General features: G+C 43.4%; 1 protein-coding gene and 2 pseudogenes across 1 annotated transcript; 2 read left to right on the top strand and 1 right to left on the bottom strand.

Moving 5' to 3' along the window:
- The first annotated feature begins 1,383 nt into the window (after window positions 1-1,383).
- On the top strand, window positions 1,384-5,131 carry LOC115740587 (receptor-like protein kinase 5). The gene is made up of 2 exons (XM_030674089.2): window positions 1,384-4,137; window positions 4,250-5,131. Exons 1-2 carry the CDS (start codon window positions 1,488-1,490, stop codon window positions 4,678-4,680), a joined length of 3,081 nt encoding a protein of 1,026 aa, XP_030529949.1. The 5' UTR covers window positions 1,384-1,487; the 3' UTR covers window positions 4,681-5,131.
- A 332-nt stretch (window positions 5,132-5,463) lies between these two features.
- LOC125314856 lies at window positions 5,464-8,131 on the bottom strand (annotated as a pseudogene).
- Window positions 8,132-11,650: 3,519 nt separating this feature from the next.
- LOC115740577 lies at window positions 11,651-14,469 on the top strand (annotated as a pseudogene).
- The last annotated feature ends 2,693 nt before the right edge of the window (window positions 14,470-17,162 follow it).

Below are 17,162 nucleotides of genomic sequence, written 5' to 3'. Positions count from 1 at the left end.
GATTTTGCGTGCAATGTGTACTTTCTTCAACGAGTCCAGTGAAAAGTTCTTATCTTTCATCCTTACTACCGTCACGGTATTGTTGAACAATAGATCGGTCTGCGAAATTCCCGATAATAATTGTCTTACCTCATCGTGATGTCGTATCTTGCAGTCTCACATCTTTCATTTCGAATTTTATAGTCATGACTCGCTTATCTTAAATCTGAGATTATAATTTAATCCTGATCCGTCGATTTGGCTGGGAAGAGCACAATGTACAAACCACGTTAGTTGGCCTATCTACATCGCAGCGTGCGTGGAGGGACGGGCAAGCAAAGTCAAAGTCTTCCACCACCTTGTATCCAGCCGAAGGAATAAAACCAAAAAAAGTCTCCGGTCAACGTTCAACGTTGGAGGGCTTCTGGTAGTTCCCCCGTGAATTTCCTCGAAGGTGTGTCTAGGTCAGGTAATCACGTACTGCCCCGTATTTAATGGTTTTCCCCCAGGGTCAACAGCACACGTGGCGCTATATACCTGTCTCTATCTTACCTATCCTAAATTATTAATTTATTTAACACGATTCCTAAATTTTAAAAACGCATTTAATTTAATTTAATCTGAAAATTATATAAAAATACTTAATATTATCCTTAATCCAGAGAGCAAATTGAACACGTATCAAAAAATTTAGAGATCGTATTGAATAAATTAAAAGTCACGGATGACATTGTACATTAAACCAAAATCCAGATATCACGGTGAACAAATTTAAAGTTCACGCATCACATGTTGGACTGAAATTCAGGTCATTTGCGGCATTATTCCTAATAATTACTGTTTATGTAACTACGCTTTCTTTTAATTTTTTGGTCAAATCTTTTTTGTTTCTAAACCTTAACTTGGTTTAGAAATTGATATGCGGACTTCAGCACAGCCAAGATTCCGTCAAATTTCCATCTTTGCCCCTGATTCCCAACGTGCATTTCGATTTTTCCCCTCCTCCTTTCCCCTGCTTTTGCTCTGCTCATGCTGATGTCGAAATGAGGAAACAGGTAACAAAAACCGGCGACATTTTCTTTTGCCTTCTGCAGAGGAACAACAAGCTTGTCGTCTTCTGGCTTACCGTTAAACTGATCTGGAAAAAAAAAATCTGGTTTTGCCGGCTTTTACAGGTAAGAAAACCAGAGGAAAAATGTTAAGACAAGGTGGATTGGATTATCATTGGCTCTCTGACTCTTCCCCCACTTTCACTCGTTGACTGAGATGAGAAGACACCAGTTGGAGCGAGATGGGAAAAGGACAAAAGAGGAACAAAATTTCCCATCCACACCCATCATCTCAGGACCCACCAGATTTCACCACTTAAAAAACCTTGGGGGGGCTCGGCACTCTGCAGAGCAATAAACAAAACCGAGCTGACATGTTTTGATTCATGCTCTGAGCTGATTAGATCTCAAGCTCCGTCGCCGGAGAGAGAGTAATAGGCTCTGAAACGACCTTCAGTTATGCCGACACTAGCCTCATTGCCTCCTCGGGTCCGCGTCTTCTTCCCCTCCTTCTTCATCCCCTGCCTCGTCTTCCTCTGCTTTCTCCCCCACGTTGCAGAGTCTCAGATCCAGGAACAAGAGCAGCAGGTCCTGCTGAGGCTGAAGCAATCCTGGCACGACCCATCTTCCCTCGCCCACTGGGTCGCCTCCAATTCGTCCTCCCACTGCGCGTGGCCCGAGATCGCATGCCAGGGAGGCTCGGTCACCGAGCTCAATCTTGCCTACCTGAACATAAATTACTCGATCCCCGCGTTCATCTGCGACCTCAAGAATCTCACCAAGCTCGACGTCTCCAACAACAATATCCTTGGAGAGTTCCCCACAGCTCTCTACAGCTGTTCCAATCTCGTATACCTCGACCTGTCCCAGAATTACTTCCAAGGTCCTATTCCATCCAACATCGACCTAATGGCCGGTCTTCAGGTCCTGATTCTCGCTGCCAATAGCTTCTCGTCCGACATCCCAGCGTCGGTCGCGAGGCTGCGGAGGCTGAGGATCCTTCACCTTTACCAGTCCGAGTATAACGGCACTTACCCTGAAGAGATTTTTAGCCTCGCCGGTCTTGAAGAACTGAGGCTTGAGTCCAATGACCAGTTCAAGCCGTCGCAGCTGCCGCGGAACTTCACTGCCTTGAAGAAGCTGCGGTACTTCTCGATGGCGCAGACAAACCTGTACGGCGGAATCCCTGAGACAGTCGGCAATATGGAGGCTCTCGAGTTCTTGAATTTGGGGGAGAATCTGTTGACCGGAGAAATCCCGGGTAGCATTTTTGCTCTGACGAACTTAATCGAGTTGTACGTGTACACGACCAATGTGTCCGGGTGGATCCCTCAGTCAATGAGCGCGGCGAACCTAAGCGTGATCGATCTGTCAGATAATAATTTGACGGGGAACATACCAGAAGCTTTCGGGAAGCTCAAGAATCTATCCAGCTTGAATTTAGAGTTCAATCAATTGTCCGGGGGAATCCCTGAAGGAATCGGAAGTCTTCCCGCTTTGAGCGACATCAGGCTGTCCAACAACTATTTGTCGGGCACCATCCCCGCCGACTTCGGCAAGTTTTCCGCACTCAGAAGATTTGAAGTAGCCTTCAACAACTTGACTGGCGCGTTGCCAGAACAACTGTGTCACGGCGGCACGCTGTTTGGGTTGGCCGCTATGGACAACAATCTCGGCGGGGAGTTGCCAGGGTCTCTTGGAAATTGCCGTACTTTGTCTAGCGCGAGATTGAACAACAATGGATTCACCGGCAATGTGCCTGGAGGACTCTGGACGTCACCAAACTTGTCAACTTTGATCTTGAGTGGTAATGGATTAACTGGCAATCTTCCCGAGGAGCTGTCCCCGAACCTCACTCGGATCGAAATGAGCAACAACAAATTCTCTGGCAAGATACCTAGCATATTGTCATCCTGGAGGAACTTGGTGGTGTTTGATGCCAGTAATAACCTCCTCAGTGGCACTGTTCCGACTGAATTAACCGAGCTTCCTTCTCTGACGATGCTTTTGCTAGGTCAGAACGAGCTCTCCGGGAATCTTCCCACAGCTATTGTTTCGTGGAACAAATTGAACACTCTGAATCTTAGTCACAATCAATTGGCGGGACCAATTCCTAGCAAAATTGGTCTTCTACTGGTACTCACGCAGTTGGACCTGTCTGAAAACCAACTGTCTGGCTTGATTCCTCCTGAAATCGGCCAGCTGAAGCTAACCCTTCTGAATTTATCCTCCAATCGCCTCAGCGGACGAATCCCAGACGGGTTAGAGAACTACGCGTACGACTCCAGTTTCCTGAACAACCCAGGCCTCTGTGCATCCAATTCGTTCATGAGGCTCAATGTCTGCAAATCCCAATCCGGTAGATCGAGCAAAAACTCGCCAGCAAATCTCGCCTTGATTGTGGTCTTGGCCATCGCTGCGGCAATATTCGTTTTGTTGGTAGTGGTATTCACAATCAGAGCTTTCAGAAAGAAGGGAGATGGGTTTGATTCATCTCCGAAGTTGACCCCATTCCAAAGTTTGAATTTTACAGAATCAAATGTTCTGTCGGGATTGAAGGAGCACAATGTGATCGGAAGTGGTGGATCAGGAAAAGTATACAGAATTATCGTGAATCGTTCTGGTGATGTAGTCGCGGTGAAAAGGATTTCAAATAGTCGAAAATTGGACGAGAAGCTAGAGAAGCAATTCTTAGCAGAAGTGGAGATACTTGGGAACATAAGGCATCTGAACATCATCAAATTGCTGTGCTGTATTACTTGTGAGGACTCGAAACTCGTAGTGTACGAGTACATGGAAAATCGCAGCTTGGACCATTGGCTTCACAAGACGAAAAGATCGTCACCCGTCTCGGGTGTAGCCAACAATATGTTCTTGGATTGGCCCACAAGGTTACAGATTGCGCTAGGAGCCGCTAAAGGACTTTGCTATATGCACAATGATTGTTCGCCGCCAATCATCCACCGAGACGTGAAATCAAGCAACATTCTCTTGGACTCTGAGTTCAATGCAAAAATTGCTGACTTTGGCCTTGCAAGGATGTGTGCCAAGCACGGAGAAGCCGTTACGATGACAGCTGTTGCCGGTTCTTTCGGCTACCTTGCACCAGGTTTGTCTATTCGCTTAACACGAGTTCATTTCAGCTATGCAAGTTCACCTTCTTCGTATCCTACCAGCAAGAATACTTAGTTATGTCGTTCCTTTTCTTTGATGGATAACAGAGTATGCTCATACAAGAAGAGTTAATGAGAAGATCGACGTTTATAGCTTTGGAGTCGTTCTCTTGGAACTGACAACCGGGAGGGAGGCTAACGATAGGACCCAAGACATGTGCCTTGCGGATTGGGCATGGCGTCACGTCCAAGATGGCAAGCCGATAACTGATGCGATAGACAAGGAGATCGACAAGGACTTGTACCTTGATGAAATAAGCAATGTCTTTAAGCTCGGGATCTTCTGCACCGCGACTCTGCCTTCCACGAGGCCTACGATGAAGGAGGGACTGCAAGTGCTGCTCAAATGTAGCGATCCGCTTTATGATGTTGAGAAAAAATCCCGCCACAAGTTCGATGTCACCCCCCTCCTCGGAAATTCCAAGGACGAGGAAATGCTGCGCAGCGATTACTGTGTTCTTGAGTGCAATACTTACTGATTCTTAGCAGTTAAGACAGTTGCAGAAGCTTTGGGAAGAGATTAGGACTCCCAACTTCAATAAAACTTCATCCACCTATCCTTCAGACAGACAAGCATCATTTGTTTGTCGAACTTTGTATTAGTGGCCCATACGTAAGACTAGTTTACGAATGTATACTACTATAGAATAGATAGGATATGTAGAGAACAAAGTTGTGCACTTGGTGGAGAAGGTGTTGAACAAACCTGTATCGATTGAAGCAATAAAAGATCAAAGATGAAGAGCCCGCACTCCCGCTACTTAAGACTCGCGTCAGCAAATGAAAGCTGTCACCGTGGAGTGTCTGTGAATATCACCATGGAATGTCTGATATCTTGCCGCATTCGCGTCTCAGTGAAATTGGCAAATCCATTGATTGCTTGTGAGTAAGTAAATTTTAACTCAAGGCAGTTTCTGGGAATTGCTATTATGTTGATGCCGACACAAAGGATCCTGAGAAATGAGACCCATTTTCTTGGTAGCATTGATTTTTAAGAACAGCACAACATCATCTCACGCATCCGCAACATTGTTTACAGCAACTTCTGTCCAAATTGTGACATGGATAAGGCAAGGTCAAGAATTGGTACCATGCGATCGGTAACTTTGAAATGATTTAGCAGATAAAGGGATTTAAAGGAAAACGCAGACAGTTCCCAACAATGTAGGGTGATTTTTCCTCGAGCTTATCTCCGATGGAAACATGCACAAAGATGAAATCCCTGAGAAGTTCCGTCTGAAATAGTAACCCGTTCTATTGATATCCTGAGAAAACGGTGGGGAAGCATACAAAATTGAAAAAGCGAGATTCTCATGTCAAACGGAGAAACTCCAGGGTCATTCCGTCTCGAGGTATTTTCAAAGAAAGCCCAACAAGAAGGGCAGCTCCGATGCCTGAGCCGTCATTCAAAAGCGCAGTCACCATATTCTCGGCAACTTCCAGCAACTCCTGGAGAGTGGCCTCCACGCAGTTCCGGAATTTGGTTTGGTGATCGAACTGACCTCAGTCCAGTGCAATAACTGATCTCTGCTTCTCCCTGTCCCTGAGCGAGGGTATCTCTTCCCAGCTTCTTCAGGATGCCAAATATCCCTGCAGCAGCAAGACGAGCACCTCATGTGGGCGACTATGCCGTATAGATCGACTGCAGCTGTCCTCATTCTCAAGGAGGTGTTGGATATCTGAGGACGGACGAATCAGCATCAGCTCTAGGGAACTCCGTAATTCTTAAAGCGGGAACCTGAATTTAGGAAAGTGAAGCATTAAATAAGCAATTCAAGGATTTAGTTGCAGATGATTACGGATAGGAGAGCTAAGAACTATCTTTCATTGTTCCAGAAACGTGGCCCATTGGATTTGCGTTTGAACTCCCTGAATATCCATTTGTTACAATCGATCTACGCTGCAAAAGAATTTCTTTGATTAGAGATTACTTCTTCATTACTACTACACAGAACTGAAGTGAAAAATCTATGCCATGAGAGACACCATAGGTATGATATTAGGCTGGAGATAGGCTGATTCCTCCAAGTTATCCCTTAATCTTTTCCCCACCACTGCGAGATTAGAACACGTGTCGACGTGTCATGGCAGACATGTCGGGAGTCCTGCAAATTTACGACAGAAGCTTAGGAAACCCAACCATTTCATGCTCGTATGAAGAAGCAGTGAGGGTTAAAATTTGTAGGGAAAATTTCAAAGAGGGCCCGAAGTCCTCTTATTTTCTCAAATAAGGTTTCCAAGTGAATCTTGTATCAAATAAGAGCTTGAGGTGCCTTCATTTTTTCAAATGAGGGTCTGAAGTGAATATTATTTCAAATAAGGACTTGAAGTAGCCATAAAATTTCAAAAAAGGGCCTGATTTCAAGGGTATTTTCGTCTTTTTACTTAATTGATTTTTTTTTCTTTTTTATTAGATATTTTATCCATTTTCTATAAAATTAACAAAAAAAAAAAAAAAAGACAACAATACACAGGCGGGAGGGGTAGCCCTCTCGCCTATGGCCGCCGCCCAGGTCTGGGCGGGGTCACCGACCCTCGCCCAAATTCGGGAGAGGGCCCTATCCTCTCCCGATTTTGCAGGCCCTCGCCTTTGGTTAGCGGGGTCGCCGGCCCTCACCGGGGCGTCGACGACCCCGCCAGCCTTCACTAGCCCCGTTGACCCCCCACGGCGGTGGGCCGACGGCCACAAGCGGGAGGGGCAGCCCTCCCTCCCGTGTGGCTTTTTTTTTTTAAATGGAAAAAAGGAAAAAATAAAGAAAAAATGCATAAAATTAAAATGAGAAATGACGAAAATGCCATTTAAGCTAGACCCTTTTTTAAAACACTATGGCCACTTCAAGTCATTATTTGAAACATACTATGCAACTTCGGGCGTTTATTTAAAACGAGGTTCACTCAGGGCCCTTATTTGAGAAAACGAGAGCACTTCGGGCCCTTTTTTTTGAAATTTTCCCAAATTTGTAATAGTACCTTAATATGAAATGAATTTTCAGCTTCGGTGGAACGATCCCCGAAAAATGCTGATTCATCAGCCATTCTTAACAAAACTATCCTGGATTCAAGCTCTCGTCATCCAGGGTTTCATCTCATTCTTTAGCCTGGAAGGTGCGACGACCGGAAAATTGCCCCTTTCTGTGTTGATGGCCCACGAGGACAAAGACGTTTAGTCACCCACCACCATACATTTGCCAGACTCAGTAAGTTCAATCCACCTTGTTTCAAGAAAAGCATTTTAAACCTCGACAATTAAAGAAAAAGTCCAGCAGTAAACATCAAGAAAACGAGACGGAAGTAAGTTTGATAAGAAGTAGGCTGTGTTTGGTAACACTGGAGTACTGGTGAATTTTGAGTGCTGAAGATGGAAAAGAAATTTGACAATGCCAGACAGCCGAGCTCCAAACATTGTTAGTTTATTACCGATACTCGAAGGTGAACATGGTAGGTGTTAGCAACATAATTGGGTATAAGACCTAAGAAGTAAAAGAACTTACCATCTCTCAAGATTTAGGCGGAGGACTGTGCCGCTTGGGCATGTATCCGCTCAACATAAGCAGCACTCGTTCCAGTGCCGAAATATGACAGCAGCAGCAACATCCGGGTTGGAACGTCTACCTCCACCCAATGTTCAAATCGTATCACTAACCTACATCAACTAAGCAAGTCAAGGAATCCTGACTATGAAATCCCATTCGAAACCAGTTGACAGAAAGCGCTGAGCCATGCATTAGTAACGCCTAATTCTTCTTCTTGCTTTTCTTTAAACAAGTGTTGCCTAGTCCAGATTGATGCAGAAGAAAATAACTAGCATACATAAGAATCTTAAAAGATCTCTTTTGGTTTCAGCTAAACCATAAAGAACAAAGTACCCTTTACCAAAGCTGCCGCACGGATGTCAAATGGAGGTGGATGGATCTGCCAGCATGCATCCATTTTGTGTACAGGCATAGCAGCAGTCAATCACAAGACAAATTAATACAGTTATCATCCGCCGTGTTTGCTATCGAGAATCCTTTTGTCCATTCGATTAGAGCGTCCTGGATGCGATCGGTGATCGCCTAACCAGAAACGAGAAGGTGAAACCGAGCTCCCTTTGGCTACCAAGGAAAGATGTGAATCTTCACCTTCTATAGCAACAAATTTCGCTAATGACGAATTAGGAATTATCCAGAGGGATAGAGACTCACATTCGAACTTTCAGTTGACAAATGAGTAGGTATCCGTTAGACTAATTAAATATTAAACCATGCTTTCATTCATCAGCTTAACCTTTTAGAATAGTAGGCGGTTGTCCAACAAAATCTCAAATGATATCGTAGCCAATGTTATCAACTCGTAATCCAGCTTGCACCCGAGGTGGGGTGGTGAAGTTGTTATCCCACATCGCATGATAACGGGTCCTATATGCTTTATATTTATGTGGTCTTCATCTACCAATTAGCTTAAAATTTTGAGTTGAACTTTTTAACATGGTATCAGAGCCACTGTTATCCTCTCGTAATCTCGGCCCTTGGGTGAGCTCATCCAGCCTATGTTTTTTTCTTTTTATTATACCTTTTCAAATTACTTTTAAGATGGGTGCCAAAATTTGTAGAATATTATTTACCAAACGGTTGCATTTTATAAAAGCCATGTACTCTAAAGTCTTTTACATTTATGCAAAAGGCATTTCCCCACATATTGTTGTATTATTTTCTAAGTTTAAACAAGACGAACGAGTTTGTTCCGAATCTTCACCCACGTTACTAAGCAATGAAGGATTCGCTTGCAAGATTCTAAAGCAATTTCCTTTTAAGAATAATATAACCGTGAGCAGCTCGACGTATTTTATTTTCAACCTCAAAATTACAACCAGCTTATCAAGAATTTTAAATTGATATTTTTGGATAAGTGCGTTGGATGTCTTGAAATTTGTCGCTAAAAGTACAATCGAGCCCTAAAACTTGTCACGAATATGCAATCGAATCCTAAAACTTTGAAAAGATGCAATTAACGGAAGGACTTAATTTCATCACGACTACTCGATTAATCTTTCATTGATAAATCATCTGAAAAAGCACAAAACATGCAAATCTTGAGGGTCGTTGGCTAATCTACTTCACAACGTGAGCCTCGAGGGGGGAGGGAAAGCAAGTCAAAGTCTCCCACCATCTTTGCATGATGAGGAAAATTGGTGTTTTTTCGGTGAGACTCGACGTGGAGTTCCCACGATTTCTTCATACGTGTTTTTAAACAATCTAAATGATTGAGGACGCTTCGCAAATCCATCCAACTGAATGACGTACGTCGAACTCTTCAATTTGTCTATTACTCCAAGTAACTTACTTATCTGGTAGCGTTCGTTCCGATGGTTACTGTTCGGTAACCACACTGATGATCTTTTATTTCTCTCGAAATGAAAAAGTGCGCGCTGACACGGGTCACGATCCATAGATGTGAGCACACGAATGCACGATCCATGAAATACTAAAGCTAGCCTCGTCAAAGGGTTCGAGGAGAGTCGAAATTGACATGTGGAAGTTATCTGTTACCCCGGACTCGGAATGTACATTGGCATAGCTTAAGATTGGCCCACCCAATGAAGTTTTGTCGGTCCATATTAAATTCGGCACATATATTACATTTATGGAAGGGAAAATGATACAATCGATCATTGAACTTTAGTTTAATGTGCAATACCGTCCTTAAACTTTCATTTTGTTCGATACGGTCTCTGACTTTAACCGGGAAAATTACCAAAAAAGTACTAAACCTATTGTAATTGTGTCAATTCAGTCCTTCGGATGAATTTTGGTCGGCCGGCGCCGACGTGGCGTCTGGCCGGCCGACGAACTAATATTTTAATTATTTTTTATTTTTTCCCCTTTTTTTTTTCTTTTCCTTTTCTTATTTTATTCTTTTTTCTTCCCTTCCCCTCCCCTGTTCTTCGGCTTCAACTTCCCTACTCTTCTGCTTCTACAACAATTCACCGAAGAAAAAGAATGAACCAGCAGGCCACCCACCACGCCACCATCTACAACCACAACCTATAGTCTTCGCCTTCGCGCCGCCCCTCGCAACTTCTCGTTGCAGCCCCTGCCGTGGTTCTACATGTCGAGGGTCGTCATGCCGATCCACATCTCACACGGCTGCGTGTTCCCCGGACCTCGGTGAGGCTCTCATTAGCCTTGTCATGGCCCGGCGATGCTCGATCTCGCCCACCCGGCCATGGCGAGGCTTGACCTCGCCAGATTTGGGCTGGCGAGGTCAGCCTTTCCCCGACCATGGCGAGGCCGGCGAGAGCCTCGCCAATCGTCCTTTGGTTGATTGCCTGCTTGGCGACCAGCTGGAGGTAAAACGTGGAAGGGGAAGGAGGAGGTTAAACAGGGAAGAGGAAGACGAAGGGGAGGGGAGGAAAACAAAAAAAAAAAAAAAAATGGAAAAAGGAAAAATATCATAAAAAAATCATTAAAATTCACAAAAAATATTAAAACATTGGCTCGCCGGCTGGTCGGCCAGCCTCTACGTCAGTGCCGGCAGGCCAAAAGTCGCCAAATGGACTGATTGGCACAATTGCAAAAGGTTTAGGACTAAATCAGTAAAAAAAAAAAGGTTTAGGACTGAATTAGCACAATTGCAATAGGTTTAAAACTTTTTTGGTAATTTTTTCAACTTTAGTCTAATGTGCAATGTGGTTCATGAACTTTTAATTTGTTTAATATGGCCCACGAACTTTTGATACATAGTCAAATTAATCCTAGAACTATATGAAAATATTCAATATTATACCCGAACTTGAATTAATGAAAGCATAACATTAGATATTTCCATATAGTCTAGGGACTAACTTGAACATATATCAAAAGTCTAGGAATCACATTGAACAAATTAAAAGTTCAAAGACAATATTGCATATTGAGCTAAATTTCAAGGATTACATTGCATATTAAATTAAAGTTCAATGATCATTCTTGTCATTATCCCATTACATAATGATTCCTCCTTACAACGAGAATGCTACTAAAGGAGCCTCTGCGGCCTGTCTGTTTGATTTACAGGGACGACGGGCTCCATAGATGCGATCCTTATTTTAATGTGCCGGCCCGCACGCCCTGTAGCCCCAATTTCTAATCATATATATATTCCCTGATGGGGGAATACCCTCTATTTGTTTTATGTCCAAAGGATCCTGAGGTTCGGATAAAGTGTTAGACCAAGCATTTTAAGGACTTACTTACGTCTGAAAGGGAGGAACATGTAAAACTAGGAATATTTTTGCCTTGTGCGGAGGTTTTGCTTCTTTCATCCGTTGACAAAGATGAGACATCGAGCAAAATGGAACCAAAATCTTGGGCTCTGCTGAGCAATAAACAAAAGCAAACTAACACGTTTTGCTTCAAGTTCGCCTTGAGCTGACAGATCTCATCTCAAGCTGGCAACACCGAAGACTCTGAACGACCTTCCATTGGCATTATGCCAAGACTAACCTCATCGCCTCCTCGCCTTCACTTCTCCTCCTCCTGCATTCCCCGTCTCGTCTTCCTCTGCTCCCCCTTCCATGTTGCAGGGTCTCAAATCCAAGATCAAGAACAGCAAGTCCTGTTGAAGCTGAGGCGATCCTGGCAAGACCCGTCTTTCCTCGCGCAGCTGCGGAGGCTGAGGATCCTTCACCTTTATCTGTCCGAGTGCAATGGCACGTATCCTGAAGACATTTTTAGCCTCGCTGGTCTTGAAGAACTGAGGCTTGAGTACAACGACAAGTTCAAGCCATCACAGCTGCCACAGAACTTCACCGCCTTGAAGAAGCTGCGGTTCTTCTCGATGGCGCAGACGAACCTGTACAGCGGAATCCCTGAGACGGTCGGCGATATGGAGGCTCTTGAGCACTTGGATTTGGGGATGAATCTGTTGACCGGAGAGATCCTGGGCAGCATTTTCGCTCTGATGAACTTAACCGAGTTGTACGTGTACATGACCGATGTATTCGGCTCAGGCCGTGAGTGCGGCGAACCTGAATGTGATCGATCTGTCAGATAATAATTTGGTGGGGACCATACCTGAAGATTTTGGGAAGCTCCAGAACCTATCCAGCTTGAATTTAGAGTTAAATCAATTGTCCGGCAGAATCCCAGAAGGCATCTGCCATCTTCTTGCTTAAGCGTTGTCAGGCTGTCCAACAACAATTTGTTAGGCACGATCCCCCCCAGGACTTCGGCAAGTTTTCTGCACTCAGAAGATTCAAAGTGGCCTTCAACAACTTGATCGGCACATTGCCGGAACAACTGTGCCGTGGCGGCACACTGTTCGGGTTGGCAGCTATGGACAACAATCTCGGCGGGGAGTTGCCAGAGCCACTTGGAAATTGCGGTACTTTGTCCAGCGCGAGATTGTGCAACAATGGATTCACTGGCAATGTGCCTGGAGGACTCTGGACGTCATCGAACTTGACGACTTTCATCTTGAGTGGTAATGGATTAACTGGCAAGCTTCCCGAGGAGCTGTCCCCGAGCCTTGCTCGGATCGAGATGAGTACCAACAAATTCTCTAGCAAGATTCCTAGCCTAGTGTCATCATGGAGGAACTTGATGGTGTTTGCTGCCAGTAATAACCTCCTCAGTAGCACGGTTCCAACTAAATTGACCGAGCTTCCTTCTCTGACGACGCTTTTGCTAGGTCAGAATGAGCTCTCCGGGAATCTTCCCACATCTATTGTTTCGTGGAAATCCTTGAGAACTCTAAATCTTTGTCACAATCCATTGGTGGGACCCATTCCTAGTGAATTCGGTTTTTAACCAGTACTTAGGCAGTTGGACCTGTCTGAAAATCAACTGTCTGGCTCAATTCCTCCAGAAAGCGGCCTGCTGAAGTTGACCCTTTTGAATTTATCCTCCAACTATCTCAGCGGATGAGTCCCATTCAACTTAGAGAACAACGAGTTAGAGAACCCCGCATTTGAGGCCAGTTTCCTGAACACCCCTGGCCTCTGTTCATCCTTAAAGCTCAGTGTCTGCAATTTCCCTTCCCCGTACCAATCTCGCCATGATCGTGATCCTGGGCATCATCGCGGTGCTGTTCATTTTGTTGGCGGTGCTATTCTCGATCAGAGCTTCCAGAAAGAAGAGGGATGGGTTCAATTCAACTCCAAAACTGACCCCATTCCAAAGGTTGAATTTTACGGAACGGAATATCTTGTCAGGATTGAAGGAGCATAATGTAATTGGAAGTGGCGGATCAGGAGAAGTATATTGCATTATCGTGAATCATTCTGGCGATGATGTTGCCGTGAAATGGATTTCGAATAACCGAAAGTTAGATGAGAAGATGGAGAAGCAATTCTCAGCAGAAGTGGAGATACTTGGGAACATGAGGCATCTGAACATTATAAAATTGTTGTGCTGTATTTCTTGTGAGAACTCGAAACTCGTAGTGTACGAGTACACGGAAAATCGCAGCTTGAGCCATTGGCTTCACAAGACTAAAAGAATGCCGCCCATCTCGGGTGTAGCCAACAATATGTTCTTGGATTGGCCCAAAAGGTTGCAGATAACTGTAGGAGCAGCTAAGGGACCTCTCTATATGCACAATGATTGTTCATCGCCCATCATCCACCGAGAAGTGAAATCGAGCAACATTCTCCTAGACTCGGAGTTCAATGAAAAAATTGCTGACTTTGGCCTTGCAAGGATGTTGACCAAGCACGGAGAAGCTGCGACGATGACAGCTGTTGCCGGTTCTTTCGGCTATCTTGCACCAGGTTTGGCTATTCACCTAACATGAGTTCATTTCAGCTAGGCAAAGCTCGACTTCCTCACGTCCTACCAGCAAGAATATTTAGTTTTGCCTAGCCTTTGCTTTGTTGAATAACAGAGTATGCTCATACGACAAGAGTTAATGAGAAGATTGACGTTTATAGCTTTGGGGTCGTTCACTAGGAACTGATCACCGGGAGGGAGGCCAACGACAGGGACGAAGACATGTGCCTCTTCAATTGGGCATGGCGTCACATCCAAGATGGCAAGCTGATATCTGATGCGATAGACAAGGATATCAACGATGGCTCGTACATAGCTGAAATGAGCAACATCTTTGAGCTCGGGATCATTTGCACTGCTACGCAGCCTTCCACGAGGCCTACGATGAAGAAGGTACTACAAGTGCTGCTGAAATGTAGCAATATGCCAAGAAGAAATCCCGGCACAAGTTCTAAGTCGCCCCTCCTCAGAAATTCTTGGAACGAGGAAATGCCGCACAGCAATTATCATGTCCTCCGGGGAACACTTACCGACTCTTAGCACTAAAAACAGTTGTAGAAGAAGCTTTATGAAGTGATCTGGACTCTCAACTTCTGTAGAAATTCCTCTACTTATCCTACATAAAGACAAGCACCATACGTTTTGCGTAACTGCGTATTAGTGCCCATACCTAAGACTAGTTTCTGAATGTATACTATAGAATGCAGAATATAGGAGAGATGGACATGTCAATTTGAGCTAGATAGATAGAAAACAAGGTTGTGCTGTTTCTGCAGAAGGTGTTGAGCAAACCTATACTTATTGAGGCAATAAAAGATAGAAGGCGAAGAGCGCTCATGCTACTTGGACTTCCAAGAAGAAAAACGTTGGTGTACCGTGAATATCACCTTTGAATGTCTGATCTTTTGCCGCATTCGCATCTCAGTAAAGTCGCCAAATCCATGGATGGCTTGGAAGTAAATTCCTTAACTCAGACAGTTTTAAGAATTGCTATTGTATGATGATGACAGAAAACGAACCAAGAAACCGAGCCCGTTTTCTTGATTCGATTAGAGTTTTAAGAATAGTACAGCTTCATCTCACGTATGCGCAACACTGCTGACAGCAACTTCTGTCCAACTTGTGACAAGAATAATGCAGAATATCGGGTCGGTACTAAGGCGATCAGTAACTTTGAAATGATTTAGCAGCTAAAGGAGCCATCTGTTTACAATTTCCCTCAGTAAACCGAAACGCAGACACTTAGTAACAATGCCGTGCCTACTCACTATTCTTGCCCCCAAGATATAAGAACAAATTTTCCTTGAAGGATCTATTATCTATCATTTCTAGTGGAAACATACACAAAACAGAAATCCTAGGATAAATTTCACAAGGATACTTAATCATAAGACAGCAAATTCTTAGGAATCTCTAATCTCAATTAATTCCAATGCAAAAATCAAATCATAAGAATGCAATTTCTAGATATTTGTAAAGCGTCTCACTGTCACCCTTAGCAAAACCTATTAGCTAAGGATGACACTAATCATGATGCACCCAAGAAAAAAGTAAGGGAGGGAGATAAACAGAGAGGATGTTGGGTTTAACTCAGCGAAAAACATGGTCCTCTGCTTTGATCAATGACTCTTTTTTTCTCTTACCTTCTTTTTAGCAAGTCAAGTTTCATATCACTCACCTTACTTTGTATTTGTTCTTTTTCAAAAGTGTCCTTTTCTAGGGCAAGGAATCATCTCTTTCCACACTGTCTAGAAGCACTTGAAGGCTCTATTTGTTTCACGAAGAATGAGTAATTTGAAAAGCATTTTTCGAATAATGATCGCTTATTGTTTATAAGCAAATTGTTGCCGATAATGAAAAAAAATTTCATTGATTAATTATTTTAAGCAATACACGCGATCATTTTTAGGAAAATATCTTCCAAATCACCCATTTTTCAAAAAATAAACGGAGCCTAAGAAGACAGTTAAAATTGAGGCTTTTGTTAGATATTATTAAGAAACTTCTTATCGAGTTTCTGTGTGATGAAAGTTCTCACTACATCATATATCGGGATCATCGATAAATCAGCCACATTTGATTAGATAGACTTACATGCTGTTGCCTTACTTTCTAATTTCCTCCACCAAAAAACAAAGTCGTAAAAGTGTCGAATATTTAATCAAAAACTCCACGAACGATTCAACCAAAAAAAAAAAATTCCACGGGTGAATGTGATTTTGCGTGCAATGTGTACTTTCTTCAATGAATCCAATGAAAAGTTCTTATCTTTCGCCCTTACTACTGTCACAAGATTGTCGAACAATAGATCGATCTGCGAAGTTCTCGATTAGAATTATCTTACCCGATCGTGATGTCGTATCTTGCAGTCTCATATCTTTCATTTCGAATTTTATAATCATGACTCGCTCATCTTAAATGCGAGATTAGAATTTAATCCTGATCGGTCGATTTGGCTGGGAAGAGCACAAAGTACAAACCACGGTAGTTGGCCTATCTACGTCGCAGCGTGCGTGGAGGGAGGGGCAAGCAAAGTCGAAGTCTTCCACCACCTTGTATCCAGCCGAAGGAATTGAAGGAAAAAAAGTCTCCGGTCAACGTTCATCGTTCAACGTTCCCCCGAGAATTTCCTCGAAGGTGTGTCTAGGTCAGGTAGTCACGTACTGCCCCGTATTTAATGGTTTTCCCCCAGGGTCAACAGCACACGTGGCGCTATATACCTGTCTCTATCTTATCTATTCTAAATTATTAATTTATTTAATATGACCCTTAAATTTGAAAACGTATTTAATTTAATTTAAAAATTATATAAAAATACTTAATATTGTCCTTAATTCAGAGAGCAAATCGAACACGTATAAAAAATTTAGAGATCGCATTGAATAAATTAAAAGTCAATGATGACATTGCACATTAAACCAAAGTCGAAAGATCACGGTGAACAAATTTAAAGTACACGCATCACACGTTGGACTGAAATTCAGATCATTTGCGGCATTATTCCTAATAACTACTGTTTATGTAACTACGCTTTCTTTTAATTTTTTGGTCAAATCTTTTTTGTTTCTAAACCTTAACTTGGTTTAGAAATTGATATGCGGACTTCAGCACAGCCAAGATTCCGTCAAATTTCCATCTTTGCCCCTGATTCCCAACGTGCATTTCGAATTTTTCCCTCCTCCTTCCCCTGCTTTTGCTCTGCTCATGCTGATGTTGAAATGAAGGAAACAGGT

This window comes from Rhodamnia argentea, chromosome 4 (genome assembly GCF_020921035.1).
Source record: "Rhodamnia argentea isolate NSW1041297 chromosome 4, ASM2092103v1, whole genome shotgun sequence".
In the NCBI taxonomy this organism is placed as follows: Eukaryota; Viridiplantae; Streptophyta; class Magnoliopsida; order Myrtales; family Myrtaceae; genus Rhodamnia; species Rhodamnia argentea.
Note: the sequence above shows the minus strand (reverse complement) of the source record. Positions and strands in the feature narration are given on the sequence as shown.

What these genes read in the sequence shown, in the direction of transcription:
- LOC115740587 (XM_030674089.2), top strand. Translation starts at nt 1,488, where the DNA reads ATGCCGACACTAGCCTCATTGCCTCCTCGGGTCCGCGTCTTCTTCCCC. An exon ending in TTTCGGCTACCTTGCACCAG is followed by an intron (nt 4,138 to 4,249) that starts GTTTGTCTATTC and finishes GATGGATAACAG; the next exon opens with AGTATGCTCATACAAGAAGA.